Source organism: Bactrocera latifrons, unplaced genomic scaffold, assembly GCF_001853355.1.
Source record: "Bactrocera latifrons isolate USDA-ARS-PBARC rearing strain unplaced genomic scaffold, ASM185335v1 scaffold_31, whole genome shotgun sequence".
In the NCBI taxonomy this organism is placed as follows: domain Eukaryota; kingdom Metazoa; phylum Arthropoda; class Insecta; order Diptera; family Tephritidae; genus Bactrocera; species Bactrocera latifrons.
This window is the reverse complement of record NW_017536741.1, coordinates 440,743-458,877: the sequence shown is the minus strand read 5'-3', so window position 1 is coordinate 458,877 and position 18,135 is coordinate 440,743. Positions and strand designations below refer to the sequence as shown.

Below are 18,135 nucleotides of genomic sequence, written 5' to 3'. Positions count from 1 at the left end.
TTGAAACAAGTCTATTTCGAAAAAAGATTAAACTAATAATAAAGAATTTAGCATATATGTATGTATTTGTAAATATTTATTTATTATAAGTTCTTGTTTTGCACATAAGGCTTGGGGTAAAGATTGATTTTTAAATCACAAAGAAATCGTTCAAAATTTTGCACATTTTATCAATACTAGTTTTCATTTATACCCAACTGTATCAACTTCAAATTGATTAGACGCTCACTCTCATCCCACAGCCATTTAGCCAAATTGTCATCTCGTGCAACTGTCGTAGTTTTTTTCGGTTGACAATCAGCAAAATAAGCTCCGCTAACTAATTCCAAGTCTGGATCCAAGGCAGCGTATATTGTAGTTTGCGCTCCATTAGATGTGGTTTTGAAAAACGGCCATTTCAAAACGGTTGCAACAGGTCTTTATAAAAAATATTAAATTTATTTTAGTAAACGTTAAAAAAAATATTATACATACCGAAAAACTGCGTTATTAATAATAGTATGATGTCTCATTAATTCAGATTCAACTACACCGGGATGTAATGAATTTATAGTTACTTTTGTACCCTGTAATCGCTTAGCTAATTCATGTGCAAATAAAATGTTAGCAATTTTACTGTGTGAATAAACTTTTGAAGGACTGTATGAATGTTCACTAAGAAAATCATTTTTTTTAAAGGGTCCAAATTTATGCGCTAAGCTTGATAGAACTACAATCCGACTGGGTGCTGATTTCTTTAGAATCAATATATATAGCTATGAATAAAATTTTTTACTAATAATTGCACAATAAATACCTTTAGAAGATCAAGAAGCAAATTAGTTAAATAGAAATGTCCTAAGTGGTTGACACCAATCTGCATTTCGAAACCATCTTGAGTTACCATACGAGGACAGTGCATAATTCCAGCATTATTTATCAAAATATCCAATCTCGACTCAATTTTTTTAAAGCTAATAATTTAGTTTTCAATTTACTAGTTTATGTCAGGTAAAATAAATTATACATATGTACTTATCAACAAAATCCTTAATTGATTTTAGGGAAGCCAAATCAAGTTTCATGCCGAAAATGTTTTTGTTACAAGTATCTTTGATGAGTTCTTGCCGTGCCTGAAATACGAAACATTATATGCACCTATGTACTAATAACTTGGTATAACACTCAGATTAGTATTGGGGCAATTGTTTTAATTTACGGTTTCTTTTTATTTAAATGATGTCTTAAAATAAATTCATTCTTAATTTTTCCGAAATTCCGTTTTTGAAACTTTGTAGCACCTGTCACATAAGTTCGACCAAAAAGTGTAGTACCTCATTGAAATAAGAGTTATACATATAAGATGCCCATTAATTGACCTTGTAATGAACTTACATACTATAACTAATAATAATATTTTCAATAAGCTCAATTTTGAAATTCGAAGGCAAATATTTCGATTCCGAATTCCAATTTCGAAAAAGAGTCACATAGTGTAACATTATAACAATTAGAATTCAAATGGAAATAATTTGTTTAATCGTAGTAATATTCACCTTTTCACATTTTTCCATATCACGACAAGCCATATAGATAGTAGCTCCACGCTTAGCAAGTTCGCGAGCAGTCTCTTTTCCAATGCCTGTGTTTGCTCCTGTTATAATTACCACTTTCCCCATTGCGGTGGTACTCTTCCGATATTTGCCTCCTTGCATATACAATCTGTTAAAAATGTGCTGTGGTCATTCATAGTATTAAATATATCAAATTATGGAATACCTGATAAACCAAATCGCACCGGCTGCAATAAATAACCAAGTATATGGTATTTGCTCCATTATATTTTAATAATATTTGTACGCAATTATAACAATCAGATACAATAAAAATTTCACAACAGTTTATTTTTTTTTTTTAATATGCGTCGCAGAATAAAAATAAATTCTTTAATGGATGATTCTGAATTTTATTCCAGACATAAAAATGATTGTTAATAGCTAAACGAGATAAAGCAATGCCAGAGTTGCACAAACGTTCATGGATATAAAGTTATTCATAAAAATACTCTTTCATAAAAATGCTAATGAGACCAACACATGAAATTATTGTTTTCAAATGATTCACACGGAATAGTAAAATATTTCTCTTCTTTATTTTACGATTACATTATAATTATAAATTATATTTGAAATCAGCGCTGAATATTCAATAATACTGAAGTTGCTTTTTGATGATAGTGCCACCTGGAGGTAAAACTTGAACTAGTTTGACAGAAGCGCCATCTACAACGGAAGTTTGAGCAATAGCGACGCCTCAAAAGATGGCGTTCGGTTTTACATTCGGTTAAAGAAGAAGCACACACGGAAAGAATAGCGTAAAAATATTGTGAAGTAATTGCGCGAAAATCTATTAAGAATTTATGCAAAAATATGCAGATTTCGTAAAAAAAACAAGAAAAGTGAGCGTTCGATGTCTACTACAGAGCGTAATATTTATTAAGTAAATATGTAAGAATAAAATATGTTTTTTATTGTGTATCGGGGGTAGTGACAGCCACAGCGGCAACTATCGCTGATGTGAACTGTTAAGACGATAAGAAAATGCAAAAGTCGAGAAATATATGAGAACGAGCCGGTATATGAAGTAGCTCTAAGTGAAAAATAAATTGTTAACAATATATTTAAATTGTGTAAATATGTAAAAGCATTCGCAGAAGTCCTAAGATTGTTAAGCAGAATTACAGATATTTTTATACATTATCCAGTGATGCCATTGCAAAATATAAAAACTTGATTGGGGTATTGTTTGGTATGAAAACTTTGATTATAATTAAAAATGTAATTTGTGCCTCCTCGATCCATATATAGATAAGAAATAGTTATATCCAGTTTTATGGGTTCTGCAATAAATAGTTTGAAAAATATATGCTTAAACTATCAACAAAAATAATAAATATTTAGGAACTCGGCAACTCTGTTATCCTGAATAACTCGCGATATTTACATTTACTAAGTTTTTCTTTTCATTTTCATTCCCTGTATGTTTTGCGCATATAGCGTTGCGTTCTAACAATAATAATTAATATGTGAATAAATGCAATCCTGAGTTAATAACATTTTATTAAACAGTACATATCTTTTTTCTCATACAGTCTTCGAAGTATTCGTAAAAAATTACAAAAATTGTCCGCTTTTAAACAAATAAATCGGCATATTTTCATAAACAAATATGACGGACGTAAAATATCCCTCAGGTTGTCGGCCGCTGACTGAGGATTTAGGGACGGACGAGCTTATCCGCAGACTTAAGGTAAGAGATTAAATGCTACAAAAAACGCTTTGATTTCATTACTTTAATTTCTAGACTCTAGCTCATGCGTTACAAGCTATGGGCCAAGATGAAAAACACGTTCCTGATTATATACAATTAGCACTGATGCTGGTAGATGAATATTTTCTACAACATTCATCGCGCGATGTTCAACTTTTAGTGGCATGTTGCATTGCTGATATATTGCGGGTTTTTGCCCCCGAGGCACCTTATAAAGACCAGGACCAAATCAAAGCTATATTTATGTTTTTCATTAAACAGCTTAACGGTCTCAAAGATCCAAAAGATGCGTCTTTCAAAAGATATTTTTACCTGCTTGAAAATTTAGCCTTCGTAAAATCTTTCAATATGTGCTTTGAAATTGAAGATTGCCAAAAAATTTTCTGTCAACTCTTTGCTATGATGTTTAGAATTATTAAGTAAGTGTCCACATTTTAAAAATATTACTTCATTGAATGAAATTAATGTACAATTGTATTTTAGCGATGATCACAGCACCAAAGTAAAAAATTTCATGATTGATATCATGAGTCCTCTTATTACGGAAGCTGACAATTTAACTACACCATTATTAGATTTAATCTTGATTAACATTGTAGAGCCTCAAAAATCTGCTAACATTCACGCCTATCATTTAGCGGAGCAATTGATTCAAAAGACAAGTTACGCATTGGAACCCATCATAAAAATTGTATGTTAACTATATTATATTGTATATTGAAAATAATCAATTTTTTTTCTAGTTTTTTAATCAAGTCCTTATATTGGGTAAAATTGATAAAAATATTGCGGTTACAGCAAAAATGTATGATCTCATCTACGAACTATATCAAATTAGTCCGAATCTGATGTGCTCTGTGCTGCCACAATTGGAATGCAAACTAAAGTCTACAACTGAAATAGAGAGGATGAGTAAGGAATTTTCTTCTAATATTTTTTTTTTCTACTTTGAATAGTGAATTTATGAATTTTTGTTTTATTCCAATGCAGAGGCGGTATCTTTATTAGCTCGAATGTTTTCCGAAAAGGACTCACAGCTCTCAAAAAAACATACCTCATTATTGCGAATGCTTTTGGGTCGTTTTTGCGACATTGCTGCAGCGATACGTGTTAAGTGTGTACAATCTTCAATGCATTTTCTATTAAATCATCCACATTTGCGAAAAGAAATAACCGATTGTTTACACGCCCGTCAACATGATTCCGATGAAACAGTCCGCTATGAAGTGGTTATGGCCATTGTTGCGACGGCCAAAAGGGAATTTAATATAGTATGTGAATCACAGGATCTATTGCATATTGTACGAGAACGCACGCTGGATAAAAAATTTAAAATCCGTAAAGAAGCTATGAATGGTCTGGCATTTATTTACAAAAGGGTTTTGTGTGAACCCAATGACCTATCGCTTGACTTAAAGGAATCTGTAAGTTGGATAAAAAATAAAATATTACATGGTTATTATATGCCCGGAATAGAGGATCGGCTCCTCGTTGAACGTTTACTTATCACCTGCCTCGTACCGTACAAATTGCCTTCAGAGGAAAGAATGAAGAAGTTATACCTCCTTCTGGGTACACTCGATGATAATGCTATGAAAGCGTTTATGGAAATTCAAAAAAATCAAATGAAAACACGAAAAACCGTTAGTGATTGGGTAAAAATGCATCACACCAAAGAACTTACACAAAAAATGCAAAACCAACTTAACGTTAAACAAGCCATAATTTGCAAGTAAGTTGTCACATAATAAAATTAATAGCAAATATTAATAAACATAATGTATATATAGGTTACTGCCAGATCCTCTTAAAGCGACTGAATTTATAGCGAAATTCAGCGTCAATATGCGCAAAGATGCATCTTTACTGCGTTATATGGAGATAATTTTAAAGCGGGATGTGTCTTGCAAAGAATGTGCTGACACTATGTCACTGCTTCTAAAGAAACTTGGAAATCCAATGGCGGCGAACTTATATTACAATACCGTCAAAATGTTGATTGAACGAATTGCGTCAGTCATGGTAGATAAGGAATCAATCGGTATTTTAATAAGGTAAGATCATAGTTTATATGAGGCAATTTGGAAATTATTGATAATTTTTTTTGCAGCCTTGTTGACCAATGCATGCAACGTGGCAAAATTGTAGAAGAAATGGGTGTACCCAGTGAGGAAGCCGGTGAACGTGGTCTTAAATTCTTATGTGTAAGATTAATGACTATTTTATCCTAGTTGTTGCCTAACCTTTCTTTCATGTAGATGCTTTCGTATATATTTTCTGCGCATTTTTTCACCGATGAAACCTTAGGACACATGATCGCCTTATTAAGTCACGAGGAGGATTACGCTGCACCTCTTATACTGAAGGCTCTCGTACATCTAGGCCGGTATCAACCCTTATGTGACATTAATCCAACTGTTTTGGAAGCACTGGCTTCAATTTGCAAAGACTTTGCATTAACAGGAACGGTAAAGCAGGCCAAACACGCAGTGCGTTGCATATTTGTTAACGTGCAAACACAAATGGCCGGAAGCGCTGGTGCTGATTCTATCAATCCTGCATCAAAAACGCCTATAATTCATCCAATATTTAATGAAATCATTGAATCTTTACGTGTTACACTCTCTCCACAAGATCCATATCAACACACGAAAATTTGTACGCTGGGACATATTGCCTACCATATGCCACAAGCCTTTCTGACACCAGTCAAAAATATGATTGCACGACGTGTTGTCAAGGAGTTACTGATTCAAGGCGTTTCCGAGACACGGGACTGCGACTTGCCGGTTGGTGACTGGTGTAGTAAAGAAATGTTGCCTGCTGACACACTTTGCAAATTGGACGCTCTTAAAACAATGGCACGTTGGCTAATCGGTTTGCGTTCAGATGAACATGCAGCACAGAAAACATTTCGTATGCTGATCGCTTTCATAAATCAGCGTGGTGATTTGTTGGAACAGAATCGCTTGTGTCCCGCTGAAAAATCATGGCTAAGGCTTAGTGCTGCTTGTGCTATGCTGAAGATTTGTGAGCAAAAAGGAGTTGGAGATCAATACAATGCGGAACAATATTTCAATTTATCGCAAGTCATGGTGAGAACCATTGAATATATATCTAAATAGATACTTTTGCGTCATGCATGTTTATCCCTTTTGCGTTCTTGCAGTGTGATCCTGTGTCTGAGGTGCGCGATATATTCGCTCAGAAGTTACATAAAGGATTGGGCAAAGGATTACCCAATAAATGCTTACCACTCGATTTTATGGGATATTATGTTCTAGTTGGTCGTGAAACTGAAAAAAGGTGCGCCCACATTAACCTCATTCATTTCTTTGGGATACGAATTTTTAATATTATCTGGTTGCTTATTTATAGACAATCTGAGGTCATTCGGAACTATGTGGAAATGGACGTCAACAAAAGGCGTGAATATATCAARACAATAGCGACAATGTGTAAGTAGCTCGTAGTAATTTATCACAAAAGTATTATTAAAACAAATTTAATTTATAGCGACTGAGAGCAAAAATGATGCGCAAACCGCTTACCTGTTRCCTGATTTCATGTTAGCGTTTGCGATACCCGTTTTAGCACATGACCCAGCCTTCACCGACTACGAAGATCGTGTACAGCTGAAACAAGTGGAGAAATGTTTGCGCTTTATTATTGAACCGCTTATGTCGAAGCGTGAAGCGTTCTCTTACAGCTTCTATGTGAATCTGATACAGATGATGAAAAACCACCAGGATACGACACCGAATGCAGAAGATAATTCATATAACTTAGTAAGTGAAAAGATAGTTATTTCTTAAAATTATTTATATTTTTTTCTTAATATAGAAAATGTGGGCAGCATGTGATCTAGCACTGTACATAATCAACTCGAAAATAGGCGATGGCAGCACATCTTCAAACTCTTTTCCTGTAACAATAGCCTTACCAGAAATGTATTATAAACCTTTGGATAAACCGGATAACAATACAAAGGTATACATACCTTTAGACACTTACACATTAGCGTCAGGTCCAATATCTGCGGCATCAAAGTTAACCTCATCAACAGCAGYCTCAGCACCGGTCGTTAAAAAAATCAATACTTCGGCTGCCAGCAGTGCGAATCTTACATTGCGTTTAGTTGGCGATAAACGAACAACTGATCATCTGCCGAGCAATGAAAACTCGCCAACCAATGCACAAGTGAGTAAACCGAGGAATAGGATAAACTAAAGCAATATCTATTACAATTTGTATTTTTATTCTTAGGATAACGCTGTCACRTACGACGATGGTAGTATGGCTGAGCCACCAGCCAAGCGAACGCGCGGTCCATTGCGGGCAGGAAGAACCGTTTCATAAAATCTGTATAATGGCGTGGTCAAAGTAACCAGACGTCCATATTTACATCCCTCCTAAACCGGCAAAGCGCCTTGGAGAAATCATACGTACTATGCAGGGAATCGTAACAACATAATTAAATACACACACACCTATTCGTTACATTTGGTAACGGAAATTTGTACATTTTTAAAACGATAAAGAAGCCCTATTAAATCCTTACTAGTAGGTGAATTTTTATTTTTWTTTTTTTTATTGTTAGACACGCTTTTCCTGTTACTTCTACATCTGGCGCTCAAAACAGCAGATTTAAACTCTCTGGCCGAGTCTAATGTTTGTGTGTATGTTTTTCTTTTATTTTTTTGAATATGTATAACTGGGAGTCTTGGCCGATGTTATGGATTTGATTGCTATTCAGCCAAGCTTCTTGTAATCCCAGATTTATTGTTATGCCTCCTCATTATTACAATTACACAAAGAACATAGTAATAAAAAGAAATTGTTTCGTTTATATACAATAATATAAAACAAGAAAAGTAATTAATTTAGTTAGCAATTAAGTATTTATGTATAACATATATGCCTCTAAAATCACATATAAATATGCATGCAAACATACGAAACGAGAAAACTGGATTGAATATAATATATTTAAAAATAATGTTTGGCTTTATTATCTCCCAAAGGTGTATCGTATTTCTGACGAAAATTTATTAAATAACTGCTTTAATCKATTAATATTTTTTGAAGAAAAAATTACATTTTTATTTCATTTTAAAACTTTTGACAATCGCATAATTCATATATAACAGCAGTTAGACTTTTAAACCTTTTTCACAATTTGCACGACATCTTCATCGTTAAGAATATGCTCAATGCCAACCTTTTGTGGTTGATGTTTAACAGAAGAACCCCAAACTAAAGCGCTAATAAATTAAATTTTTTTTTAATTAGAACCAATTATTTGAAATAGGAAATACTTACTATTTGAATTCCTTYGCAATTGAACGATGCAGCTTATTACAAAAATCTTGTATACTTGTGCGTTCATTATGTAGGACAATAGGGGAATTATAGTCCGGAAGTTGACCCTTAGGTTTAGTATAACTGTAAAAAGAAACAAATTCGTAAATTAAAAAAAGATTTTCCAATCCATAAAATAGTATAACTCACATTCGAACCAGTTTGAGATATTCCCACATCATTTCAAGCAAATCGTCAAAATTCCATCGATGATGCGCCGAAATCGGCACACAATGTGGGATCTTATAAATAACGTCCAGTTCTTCAATGGATATTTGATCAATTTTATTCAGCAAGTAAATACAAGGTATGTAGATCCGGTTTCCTTCAATAACATCAATTAAATCATCACTTGTCGCATCATATCGTAATGTTATATCAGCATTATGTATTTTATATTCAGATAGGATAGTCTTAACTAGATCAGCATCCAGCTCAGATTGCGGCACCATGCTGTTCAGATTGACGCCTCCCTTATCTTTACGTTTGAAATAAATATTTGGAGGTTTTTTGTTCAAACGAATACCAAATCCTTCCAATTCATGTTCAAGTAGTTTTTTATGCCCTAGAGGCTTAAGACAATCAAGAACCATAAAAATTAAATTACACGTTCGAGCCACCGCAATAACTTGACGGCCTCGACCTTTGCCATCTTTCGCACCTTCTATAATTCCAGGCAAATCCAAAAGCTGCACAATAAGAAGAAGATAAAAGAATTACTTTTAATAATTTATGGAATTTAAATGAGTTACTTGAATTTTTGCGCCCTTATATTTAATACATCCAGGGACCGTGGTTAGGGTTGTGAATTCATATGCTGCGACTTCACTGTAAACACCTGCCAAATTAGAAAGCAAAGTTGATTTTCCAACTGACGGGAACCCCACGAATCCAACTCGAGCGTCTCCAGTTTTTGCAACTTCAAAGCCTATAAAACCATCAATTTACCCGAAATTATATACATGTATCTAATTAATATTATCACCATCGCCACCGGCGCCACCCCCACCGCCCTTTGGGGATATTAACTCACGACGCAGCTTTGCTAACTTAGCCTTTAAAAGCCCCAAATGAGCCGATGTCGCTTTGTTCTTCTGGGTGCGTGCCATCTATGATTTTATCCCAAATTTTCCATGGTATTGGTAGACATACCATACATTTGTAGGCGGCATATAATGTTAAGGTTAGTTTTTATTTAGTTTGCTATTTCACTTGGAATTTTAGTTTTACCTCGGATTCGATGGCAGCAATTTTTTCCAGTATTGTACTCATTTTGCCGTTCTTTCCTCAAACCTTTTATATTAAAAACTGGAAATATTGTTTTCAATAATAAAGCTTTTGTTGACAAAAAAACCTTAATAACGCGTGGACAATCGAGTGGAGTTCCATTAAAGAGATTTGTCGAATGAAAAGTTGCAGACGTCAAATGTCAAAAATTAGAAATGTTTAAAAACATTATATGTTGCCAGTCTTTGAAAGTAAAGTTTTATTATATTTTTACAATGTTTAACATTGAAATAACAATTAATATACTCCAAATAAACCTGTTACTAAAAGAAGAATACAGAAAATAATTTACAATAAGTGGAATATTTATAATTTTATTTTTACTTTTTTTCCATATCTGAAAACTTGATATAATCGATTTATTTTTCTATGTTGTAGTGCTAACAAGTGGCATCACTAAGCTTGTTTTGGAGGAAGCTTATAGTTTGTGGCCACTGTGGGAAACATTGGTATCCTTCTAGCGACCACCAAAAAGATAGGAATGAAGAAATTGCTAGCAGTTTTCAATCATCGCAGTGAACGTTTCCAAACTTTAGTTTCATATATAATTATATTGATTTTGACTATATGTGGTGTTTGCATCGTGTGCAATATATTTAACTTACAGAATGAAGCTGGACGAAACAACAATAAAATTCCTTTGGACCTTAGTCATGTACGTGAAATCTTGTTATCAAAAGACAGCGAGGAAGCACGCAACCGGGATGACAGTTGTAGAATGTGGGATTGTATAAATTTATACAAATGCGGACAAAAAGGACACGACCGTCTTTCTGTTTACGTATATCCCCTTCAAGAATACATCGATGAGGTAAAAGGGGAAGCAGTCTCAATTCTTACTCGAGAATACTACCAAATACTCGAAACGGTTGTACGAAGTCGATATTATACGCCAAACCCAAATGAAGCCTGCCTATTCCTGCCAAGCATTGATACTTTGAATAGTAACTTAGTTAAATCACGTGCAGTGGAACGAGCACTAGCGATGCAAAATTATTGGGATAATGGTGAGAATCATATTATATTTAATATGATACCCCGGGCAGATGGGAGTACTTTGAAAACTGATCGTGCCATAATGCTTGGAGGAGGTTTTGATTCGTGGAGCTATCGGAACGGATTTGATTTATCATTACCTATCTATAGTCCCGCACAACAACATGTGTCAGATTTATCGCCAAAATCCACACATTTACCTCGAAAAAATTTATTGGTAATAATTTTACCAAACGTGTATCCAAAATACCATAGACAAATACATTCACTAGTGGACGATAACCCAAGCGAAGTGCTACTGCTTGATAAATGTGTTAAAAATGATGTAGATTATTCGTCAAAAAATATGCTACGTTGTAATAGCAGCCGTGGTAAAAGTGTTGAATATCCACGGGCATACGAAAAGGGAACCTTCTGTTTATATTCACATAGTGTAAACGCAGGTAAATCCGATTTAATGGAAATATTAGCCTATAACTGCATTCCCTTGATTGCTGTTGATAATTTTATATTGCCGTTTGAGGACGTTCTTGATTGGACATTATTTTCAATAAGTATTCGTGAGGCAGAAATTCATTCTATAGTTAAAAAGTTGAGCAGAGTATCGCATACAAAAGTTTTTGAGCTACAACGTCACGGCCGCTGGGTGTACAATCGATATTTTAAAGATTTAAATACCATAACTCTTACATCATTGGAAATTTTAGAAAATAGGATATTTCCTCATCGAGCTCGTAGCATAATGGATTGGAATAAACCAGATGATAATTATCGAAGTACTTTCAACCCACTATTTTTGCCCGTCATTTCTCCCAAGTCACAAGGATTTACCGCTGTGATATTAACATATGATCGAGTTGAGAGCCTTTTCACGTTAATTCAAAAGTTAGCTATGGTACCATCTCTTCAGAGCATACTTGTTATTTGGAATAATCAAAATAAGATGCCACCACATTGTAATATATAGTATTCAATAAATCTTAAGTCATATACCTTAATTGATGCCTTACATTTCAGTATCCTCATTTCCCACAATTCCGAAACCGCTAAAGGTCATTCAAACGCGTGCAAACAAGCTGTCAAACCGCTTTTATCCCTACAATGAGATTGAAACTGAAGCAATTTTAACGATTGATGATGACATTAATATGCTTACCACTGATGAACTGGATTTCGGGTAATCATTAGGGACACCTAAAGAATAATTAACGAAACTTAATTAATTTTGCTTAATTTTTAGATACGAAGCTTGGCGAGAGTTTCCAGATCGCATAGTAGGATTTCCGAGTCGAATTCATGTGTGGGACAATGCATCGATGCATTGGCGTTACGAGTCAGAATGGACTAACCAAATTTCAATGGTTCTCACTGGCGCCGCTTTTCATCATAAATTTTGGAGTCATATGTACACATATGCAATGCCTGGAAATATTAAAGAATGGGTGGACCAGCATATGAATTGCGAAGATATCGCTATGAATTTTCTTGTTGCAAACGTTACTAATAAGCCCCCGATAAAGGTCACACCACGGAAAAAATTTAAATGTCCTGAATGTACTAATACAGAAATGCTGTCWGCTGATTTAAATCACATGCGCGAAAGATCAGCTTGCATCGACAAGTTTTCTAGCATTTACGGTCGCATGCCGTTGCGCAGTGTAGAATTTCGGGCAGATCCCGTGCTCTTTAGAGATAACTTCCCTGAGAAATTAAAGCGATTTAATGATGTTGGGAATTTGTAAATAATACTCGAAAAATATAATTTTTTAAGCATCGACTTATAATATTAGSTAAAAAATATATTTGAATGCCATATAATTATATAGTGTGTAAAAATAACGATTAAGTTTAAGTGAACGGTTTGAAAGTAACGTGTATTATGTATTACGTTGCATTTCACGAGCTTATATTGTGAATGAATAAAAACATTGCAATATTTAAATAAACAAGAAATGGTCAAGGTTATTTTGGAATGGCAAATAATGTTATAACWCATACCTACTGTAAATTGTTAAAATTCCGTTATAAACGTTTCTGATAAAAGGAAACGAACTTTATTAAACGGTAGATATTGAAGGGAAGTCGCATAAAATTAGTGGAAATGTATGCTTCCAGTAAGTATTCATAGAATTCGCCAAAATTTAGAGTAAAATGTGTACATGTTATTAGGTAATCGAAAGTATTCGGTGGAACCTAGTTCCAAACCATCTAACTCGTGTCAACGATTTGTGGCCGCTTTACATGGAAAGTTTGAAACCGCTGAAAACTTCTTACACAAAAGCTACACAATTGACAAACCTTTAAAACAGATGAAGTTATCCAATGAAGACTTCTTTACAAACCCACAACCTGAAGGACGATTTAATACCACATTCTCAACACCGAATGCACACCGAAATTCGGAATTTGTCCTCCTACCACTTCCAAAACCAAAAGTCACATCATCGGTACAAATAAAGGGGAGTTTGAATAGAACTATTGACGTGGTTGTTAAAGACTTTCGCAACGAGTCCTTTGATGTGAAAGGCGCAAATTTACCAATGAAAGAGCAGTCGAATTCAATCAAGAATGGGCGAAATAAAATAGCACTAGTGGGACGTGTGGACTTTTGTTTAAAAATTCATAAATTGTACCCAACATTGGATGCCTTATGGGACGTTTACGGTTTGTAAAAAACTAATATTTAGATTTTGAAATTGTATTATTTTTGCGGATTCGTATTTCCTTAGGGCAATTAAAAAAGATAATTACTGGCAAACAAAGAGGAGAAAATGTCTTATTATTGCGAAATTTCGAAGGAGGTCCAATACTTCAAAGTATTTATTATGACTTTACGTTGGTTGGATTCGATTCAGGTTTGTCTGCCATTATTCAAAACCTCATTTCTATAGTTTCTTTGCCTAGGTTGTTATTTACGAGCCGTTGGGCGATTTATTGGAGAAAATCGGCTACAAACGTTCAAAATAAACAGGATCGAAAAGAAAGAGTATATGCAGTCGATTCGGTACTTTAACAGAATTCAAAACGTATCCTCCTTTGCGTTGCTACAGAGCGGAAATTAGAATTTTCTTCAAACATATAATATTAAAACATAGTGAAATATATTTTTTTAAACATCAAATATAACATCAAATATATGAAAATAATCAGGTATATTTGATTAGACATCTACAAATATGTACACTTATGCATTTGTAGGTATTAAAGGATACTAATACTTTTTTGAATACTTAAGATAATTTGTACTTATTTTTTTTTAATTCATTAGTAATATTTTCTTAATAGGTACTATCCATGAATAATTTTCAAGCTAGTTTACACTACTCAAATCACAATACAAAAAGATAGTGAATATTAAACCAGAAGCTAAAGCCATTATATAACCCAAATGTAAAGCACTGCGTCGTTCGCGAAGATATCTGTAAATGAAATAAAATACAAGTGAATAMCAAATCAATGTAAATAAATATATATTTTAACTTACGTTTGTTTTACCGGTGAAAAAGGTGAAGGAGGATTTAAACCTGGCACGTCGCTATCCAAATACACAAGCATATATGAAAAAAATGCTAAACAAATGCCACATATCATAGGACTAAATGTGGCATATAACCGATGCTCATGCACCCATTTAAAAACCTYCTGCATTTCTATTTGCGCCATCCTGTTGATGTCAAAAATACTCTGGGTTTCGGCGAAGTGTTCTATGAAAATGAGATGATAATTAAGAACGGATATGCTTGAAAAAAGTAAAAAAAAAAATTATAATAATTTTGAGTCTTGTCAACCTGTACACGTTATCGGTTTACTTTTTATTTGTCATTCTTAATGCGTATTATTTTTGTCTATATTATCCAATCCGGTATGACCTTACTAGCTATACGAAGCTAGTTGAAAAATAATTACGCTAAAGTGCATATGTACATACATATATTATATGTAAATGCAATTATATATTCCCACTTATGGTATATATGCACATACATACATATGTATATTAACTGTATTAGTAAAAKACATTTCCGACTCTTTAAAGATTGAGTGTTCATAAAATATATCTACGTAGGTACATACATACATATGGTGAAAGGGTAAACTGTATTAAATTGTTGAAAACACAAGCTTATCCGACGGCATAACCTTTGTTTCTACAGCGAGAGTGAAAACAAAATTAATGATTAATTATATTCTGCAAATATAACTAAACACATATGGACATCCGATGAGTACATATGTATGTACGTACTTGGGTTAATATTCAATAGGAAGCGTTGATGATAGGGGTATATGTTAGATCATCGAAACTCTTCGCTATTTATATATCAATAATATTTATTAATGTACGTATGTAGATGAATGTACACTTATTCCGCTATATACATATGTACATACGTACATACTGTGTACGTCGTTAACTTGCAAAAGACGTTGGAAGCTTTCAAATAAAGCCAATAGTCCCAAAAAGGGCTGTTGAAATGATCTTGGATCAGATAATAATGCCAGAAATGTTAAGAAAATTACATACCTGCGACTATAACCATTTTAAATCATAAACAAACTTTATATTTTAACAAATTTATATCCACAAATGCTAAGAAAAGCAAAATTTCTAACTGCTGCCAATTTCAATTATTTTAAATTTTTCACTTCAATTTGGCCACTTATCACTTAAAATTTTAAAACTAGTTGAAAATTATTTTTTATTCACTACTAAACGTTTTGTCCGATGGACAACGTTGATTCTCCTTTCGTTATTGGTATCAGCTAAAATAAATTTGAATCTGTTAGTGCACTAAATGATAGATATTTCAAAGTAAAGCAAACGATAGAATCATCGTTTGTGACGTCACCACATTTGTTTTGGAACAGAGCGCAGCACACAAAWTCTCTCTACAAACATTTTTTTTTGCATGAAGCGCAATGATTATACTCTTTGTCGGACTTAATATACTATGTATATTGTACATATGTTTTGTAAGCATTCTCCACTAAACATTTGTATACATTTTACAAATTTTTTTAATTACTGCCAGAATCAAAAATAAACACGAAAAAAACAAGTAAAATACAATGCATTCTCTCTATCTAATACATTAGCTGTTCTACAAATCAAGGTGCTATATTCATAAACTAAAATGACAATTAGTGACGTCACATACAAATTACGACGTTAGAAAAGTGTTGTAAACTTCCAATACTAAGTACATAATAAATAAATCTTAGCATGGTGATTTCTGATAATATAAAGGCAGCCTTGCGATCAATATAACTATTATAGGATAGTTGTATGTCTCAATATTTCAAATGAAAATATTTCAAACTAATTAAGTTACGTTGGTTTCCCTTCAGTTAACTTTCAGACATGGGTAGAATTGGAAGAGGCAATACTGTTTCTTCGTTTTAAATGATGTTGTTGGGGGTTGGTACAACATATAGTTTATAAAATACCACATGTTGCTTGTTGCAAGTACAATAAAGAAAACACTAAAAGCTGTACATACATACATATGTAATTTAAATCTGTTATGCACTATTCCCCAAGCGAACATTCACACCAAATTGACTTTATTGTCAAGTTGTGTCTGTTGTCCGGAAGTGCAATAAAGGCAGATTACTGTACACGGCATGCTGGGAGATACATACCTATTCGCGAATTATTGTCAAAGACCAAGCTTTTAAATGATTTGAGTATTTTAAATAAAAAGGAAAGACATATCGAAACATTAAAAGTTAAAGTACAATTAAAAAATGAAGTTTGGCGTGATTTAAATGTGAAGTTTAAATAATGCAGAGAAAAATATATTAAACTTTATTAACAAATTTTTTTTACCAACAACTACTACAATACCATTATTTATTCGGATATAAGTATGTATATTTTAAATTTGCAATGTTAAGTGAAAATAATTAGATAATAAAACAATGGAATTTGAAATTACAGCTAATTTTAAGATATTAGACTTCCAGAAGCAGTCCTTATTGATTTTTCACACAAATACCTTTGTATACACCGATTTGTTTAAGCGCATTAAAAATATATGTATGTATGTATATACATACATACACACATACATACATACATATGTATACAGATATGCACCATCGCAAATTGAATTAAATTTTGGTTTTTTCTCAATGTTTCTCTACGAAATATTCCTTCTTTTAGTTTCAAATTTATTGTTAATTAGGGAGTATTTGAAAATATTTTTGAGATATTTCTCCTTGTTTAGGTTTGTAAGTCATGCCATTTTTCGATGAACTAAAGGATTGTGAAGATACAAACAAAGATCTTTCAAAGGAGTTCAGACATCATGTGTCTGAACAAGTGAAACTATATGAGGCTAGCATGAAAGGATCAAGTTCACCAGCTAAAATAAGCATTAACAAAAACAACAATATACGCCATGTGGTGCCAGTAGGTGTATTTATTGTATTTTTTACATTGTATTTAACAACAACAGCAATTCAATTTAAATACGTGAATTATGCTAATCCAGAAGATGAGAAAAATAGCGATTTTGGCAATACTTTAAAATACCAAGAAATTCAAGCAGAGGTAACAACTAAACGAATAAAAATACTTGAAAAGCTATTGGAATACAAAGACCTGTGCACTGAGTTAGAAGTTTTTACAAAGGACTTGCGTTGGGTAGACGAGATTATCGAAAAAGAAAACCAGTTAAAGGAAATTGATACTGAATGTGAACCAACTGAAGAATCGGTTTTAATAAATTTAAATGTTGAGAATGGTGAAAACCACGATCAGAAAGARTCAAAGCATAGAGAAATAGTTGATTTACAACAAACTAATAAAGATAATAGCGAAATTGCGCCACAAATCAATAATAAAAATGTTAAGAATGGTAACAGCACGGTCATCAACAATAATAATAAAAAAGATCAATCAACGGCAAAAAAATCAAACACTGCAGAACCCATCRTCTATATGTTTGCATTGGTGTTTATATATTTGCTTTTAAAAGCCGCTTCAGACATAAATCAGCATTACAAATCGGTAAGTTTGTAGACGTTCTATAACGGAGGAGTTATAAACTCATTTGCGTCACTTAATTATTTATGTTTTCCAGCAAAACAAAGGCGACAAAAGGTTACGACGTTGCTCCTTGCAATCTTACGCTCAGACTCATAAACAAGACCGTCGAGCTTCAAAAGGTACATCAT

At 33.3% G+C, this 18,135-nt stretch overlaps 7 protein-coding genes and 1 long non-coding RNA gene across 12 annotated transcripts in view; 4 read left to right on the top strand and 4 right to left on the bottom strand.

Moving 5' to 3' along the window:
* Positions 1 to 53: 53 nt before the first annotated feature.
* LOC108970775 (retinol dehydrogenase 12-like) lies at positions 54 to 1,979 on the bottom strand. The gene is made up of 6 exons (XM_018936343.1): positions 1,759 to 1,979; positions 1,536 to 1,701; positions 1,015 to 1,112; positions 797 to 953; positions 475 to 734; positions 54 to 417 (listed from the first exon to the last, which is right to left on the bottom strand). The coding sequence occupies exons 1-6, from the start codon at positions 1,815 to 1,817 to the stop codon at positions 177 to 179; spliced, it is 981 nt and encodes a 326-aa protein (XP_018791888.1). The 5' UTR covers positions 1,818 to 1,979; the 3' UTR covers positions 54 to 176.
* Positions 1,980 to 3,207: 1,228 nt separating this feature from the next.
* LOC108970780 (sister chromatid cohesion protein PDS5 homolog B) lies at positions 3,208 to 7,668 on the top strand. The gene is made up of 13 exons (XM_018936352.1): positions 3,208 to 3,288; positions 3,343 to 3,728; positions 3,793 to 4,000; positions 4,053 to 4,221; positions 4,300 to 5,041; positions 5,100 to 5,363; positions 5,420 to 5,513; positions 5,568 to 6,404; positions 6,479 to 6,615; positions 6,688 to 6,767; positions 6,826 to 7,097; positions 7,153 to 7,509; positions 7,576 to 7,668. The coding sequence occupies exons 1-13, from the start codon at positions 3,208 to 3,210 to the stop codon at positions 7,666 to 7,668; spliced, it is 3,720 nt and encodes a 1,239-aa protein (XP_018791897.1).
* A 712-nt stretch (positions 7,669 to 8,380) lies between these two features.
* Positions 8,381 to 10,104, bottom strand: LOC108970781 (GTP-binding protein 128up). Its single transcript, XM_018936353.1, has 6 exons — positions 9,901 to 10,104; positions 9,656 to 9,779; positions 9,423 to 9,598; positions 8,821 to 9,359; positions 8,632 to 8,754; positions 8,381 to 8,573 (listed from the first exon to the last, which is right to left on the bottom strand). The coding sequence occupies exons 1-6, from the start codon at positions 9,940 to 9,942 to the stop codon at positions 8,471 to 8,473; spliced, it is 1,107 nt and encodes a 368-aa protein (XP_018791898.1). The 5' UTR covers positions 9,943 to 10,104; the 3' UTR covers positions 8,381 to 8,470.
* Positions 10,105 to 10,346: 242 nt separating this feature from the next.
* On the top strand, positions 10,347 to 12,902 carry LOC108970776 (exostosin-2). The gene is made up of 3 exons (XM_018936344.1): positions 10,347 to 11,909; positions 11,971 to 12,130; positions 12,194 to 12,902. The coding sequence occupies exons 1-3, from the start codon at positions 10,439 to 10,441 to the stop codon at positions 12,693 to 12,695; spliced, it is 2,133 nt and encodes a 710-aa protein (XP_018791889.1). The 5' UTR covers positions 10,347 to 10,438; the 3' UTR covers positions 12,696 to 12,902.
* Positions 12,903 to 13,007: 105 nt separating this feature from the next.
* On the top strand, positions 13,008 to 14,187 carry LOC108970777. The gene is made up of 4 exons (XM_018936346.1): positions 13,008 to 13,067; positions 13,123 to 13,617; positions 13,683 to 13,808; positions 13,858 to 14,187. The coding sequence occupies exons 1-4, from the start codon at positions 13,055 to 13,057 to the stop codon at positions 14,013 to 14,015; spliced, it is 792 nt and encodes a 263-aa protein (XP_018791891.1). The 5' UTR covers positions 13,008 to 13,054; the 3' UTR covers positions 14,016 to 14,187.
* On the bottom strand, positions 14,089 to 15,520 carry LOC108970778 (ADP-ribosylation factor-like protein 6-interacting protein 6). Of its 5 annotated transcripts, none has more exons than XM_018936348.1 (3): positions 15,479 to 15,520; positions 14,438 to 14,657; positions 14,089 to 14,372 (listed from the first exon to the last, which is right to left on the bottom strand). In XM_018936348.1, the coding sequence occupies exons 1-3, from the start codon at positions 15,492 to 15,494 to the stop codon at positions 14,264 to 14,266; spliced, it is 345 nt and encodes a 114-aa protein (XP_018791893.1). In that variant the 5' UTR covers positions 15,495 to 15,520; the 3' UTR covers positions 14,089 to 14,263. The 5 variants fall into 5 exon arrangements, with proteins under 5 accessions (XP_018791893.1, XP_018791896.1, XP_018791892.1 ...); XM_018936351.1 differs by lacking the exon at positions 15,479 to 15,520 and adding an exon at positions 15,369 to 15,471; XM_018936347.1 differs by lacking the exon at positions 15,479 to 15,520 and adding an exon at positions 14,763 to 15,354 and having other exon boundaries at positions 14,438 to 14,692.
* Positions 15,521 to 15,609: 89 nt separating this feature from the next.
* LOC108970779 lies at positions 15,610 to 15,950 on the bottom strand. The gene is made up of 2 exons (XR_001993502.1): positions 15,852 to 15,950; positions 15,610 to 15,717 (listed from the first exon to the last, which is right to left on the bottom strand). It is a non-coding gene; the product is annotated as an uncharacterized LOC108970779 (long non-coding RNA).
* Positions 15,951 to 16,522: 572 nt separating this feature from the next.
* Positions 16,523 to 18,135, top strand: part of LOC108970730 — a 4,145-nt gene continuing 2,532 nt past the window's right edge. Inside the window, exons 1-3 of the mRNA XM_018936264.1 lie at positions 16,523 to 16,821; positions 17,184 to 17,968; positions 18,042 to 18,126. Coding sequence (XP_018791809.1) covers positions 17,195 to 17,968; positions 18,042 to 18,126 — 859 coding nt within the window. The 5' untranslated portion in view covers positions 16,523 to 16,821; positions 17,184 to 17,194. The remainder of the gene's footprint in view (positions 16,822 to 17,183; positions 17,969 to 18,041; positions 18,127 to 18,135) is intronic.

What these genes read in the sequence shown, in the direction of transcription:
- LOC108970775 (XM_018936343.1), bottom strand. Translation starts at nt 1,817, where the DNA reads ATGGAGCAAATACCATATACTTGGTTATTTATTGCAGCCGGTGCGATT. An exon ending in TGCTTCTTGATCTTCTAAAG is followed by an intron (nt 735 to 796) that starts GTATTTATTGTG and finishes TTGATTCTAAAG; the next exon opens with AAATCAGCACCCAGTCGGAT. An exon ending in ATTAATAACGCAGTTTTTCG is followed by an intron (nt 418 to 474) that starts GTATGTATAATA and finishes TTTTTTATAAAG; the next exon opens with ACCTGTTGCAACCGTTTTGA.
- LOC108970777 (XM_018936346.1), top strand. An exon ending in TGCCTTATGGGACGTTTACG is followed by an intron (nt 13,618 to 13,682) that starts GTTTGTAAAAAA and finishes GTATTTCCTTAG; the next exon opens with GGCAATTAAAAAAGATAATT. An exon ending in GTTGGTTGGATTCGATTCAG is followed by an intron (nt 13,809 to 13,857) that starts GTTTGTCTGCCA and finishes TTCTTTGCCTAG; the next exon opens with GTTGTTATTTACGAGCCGTT.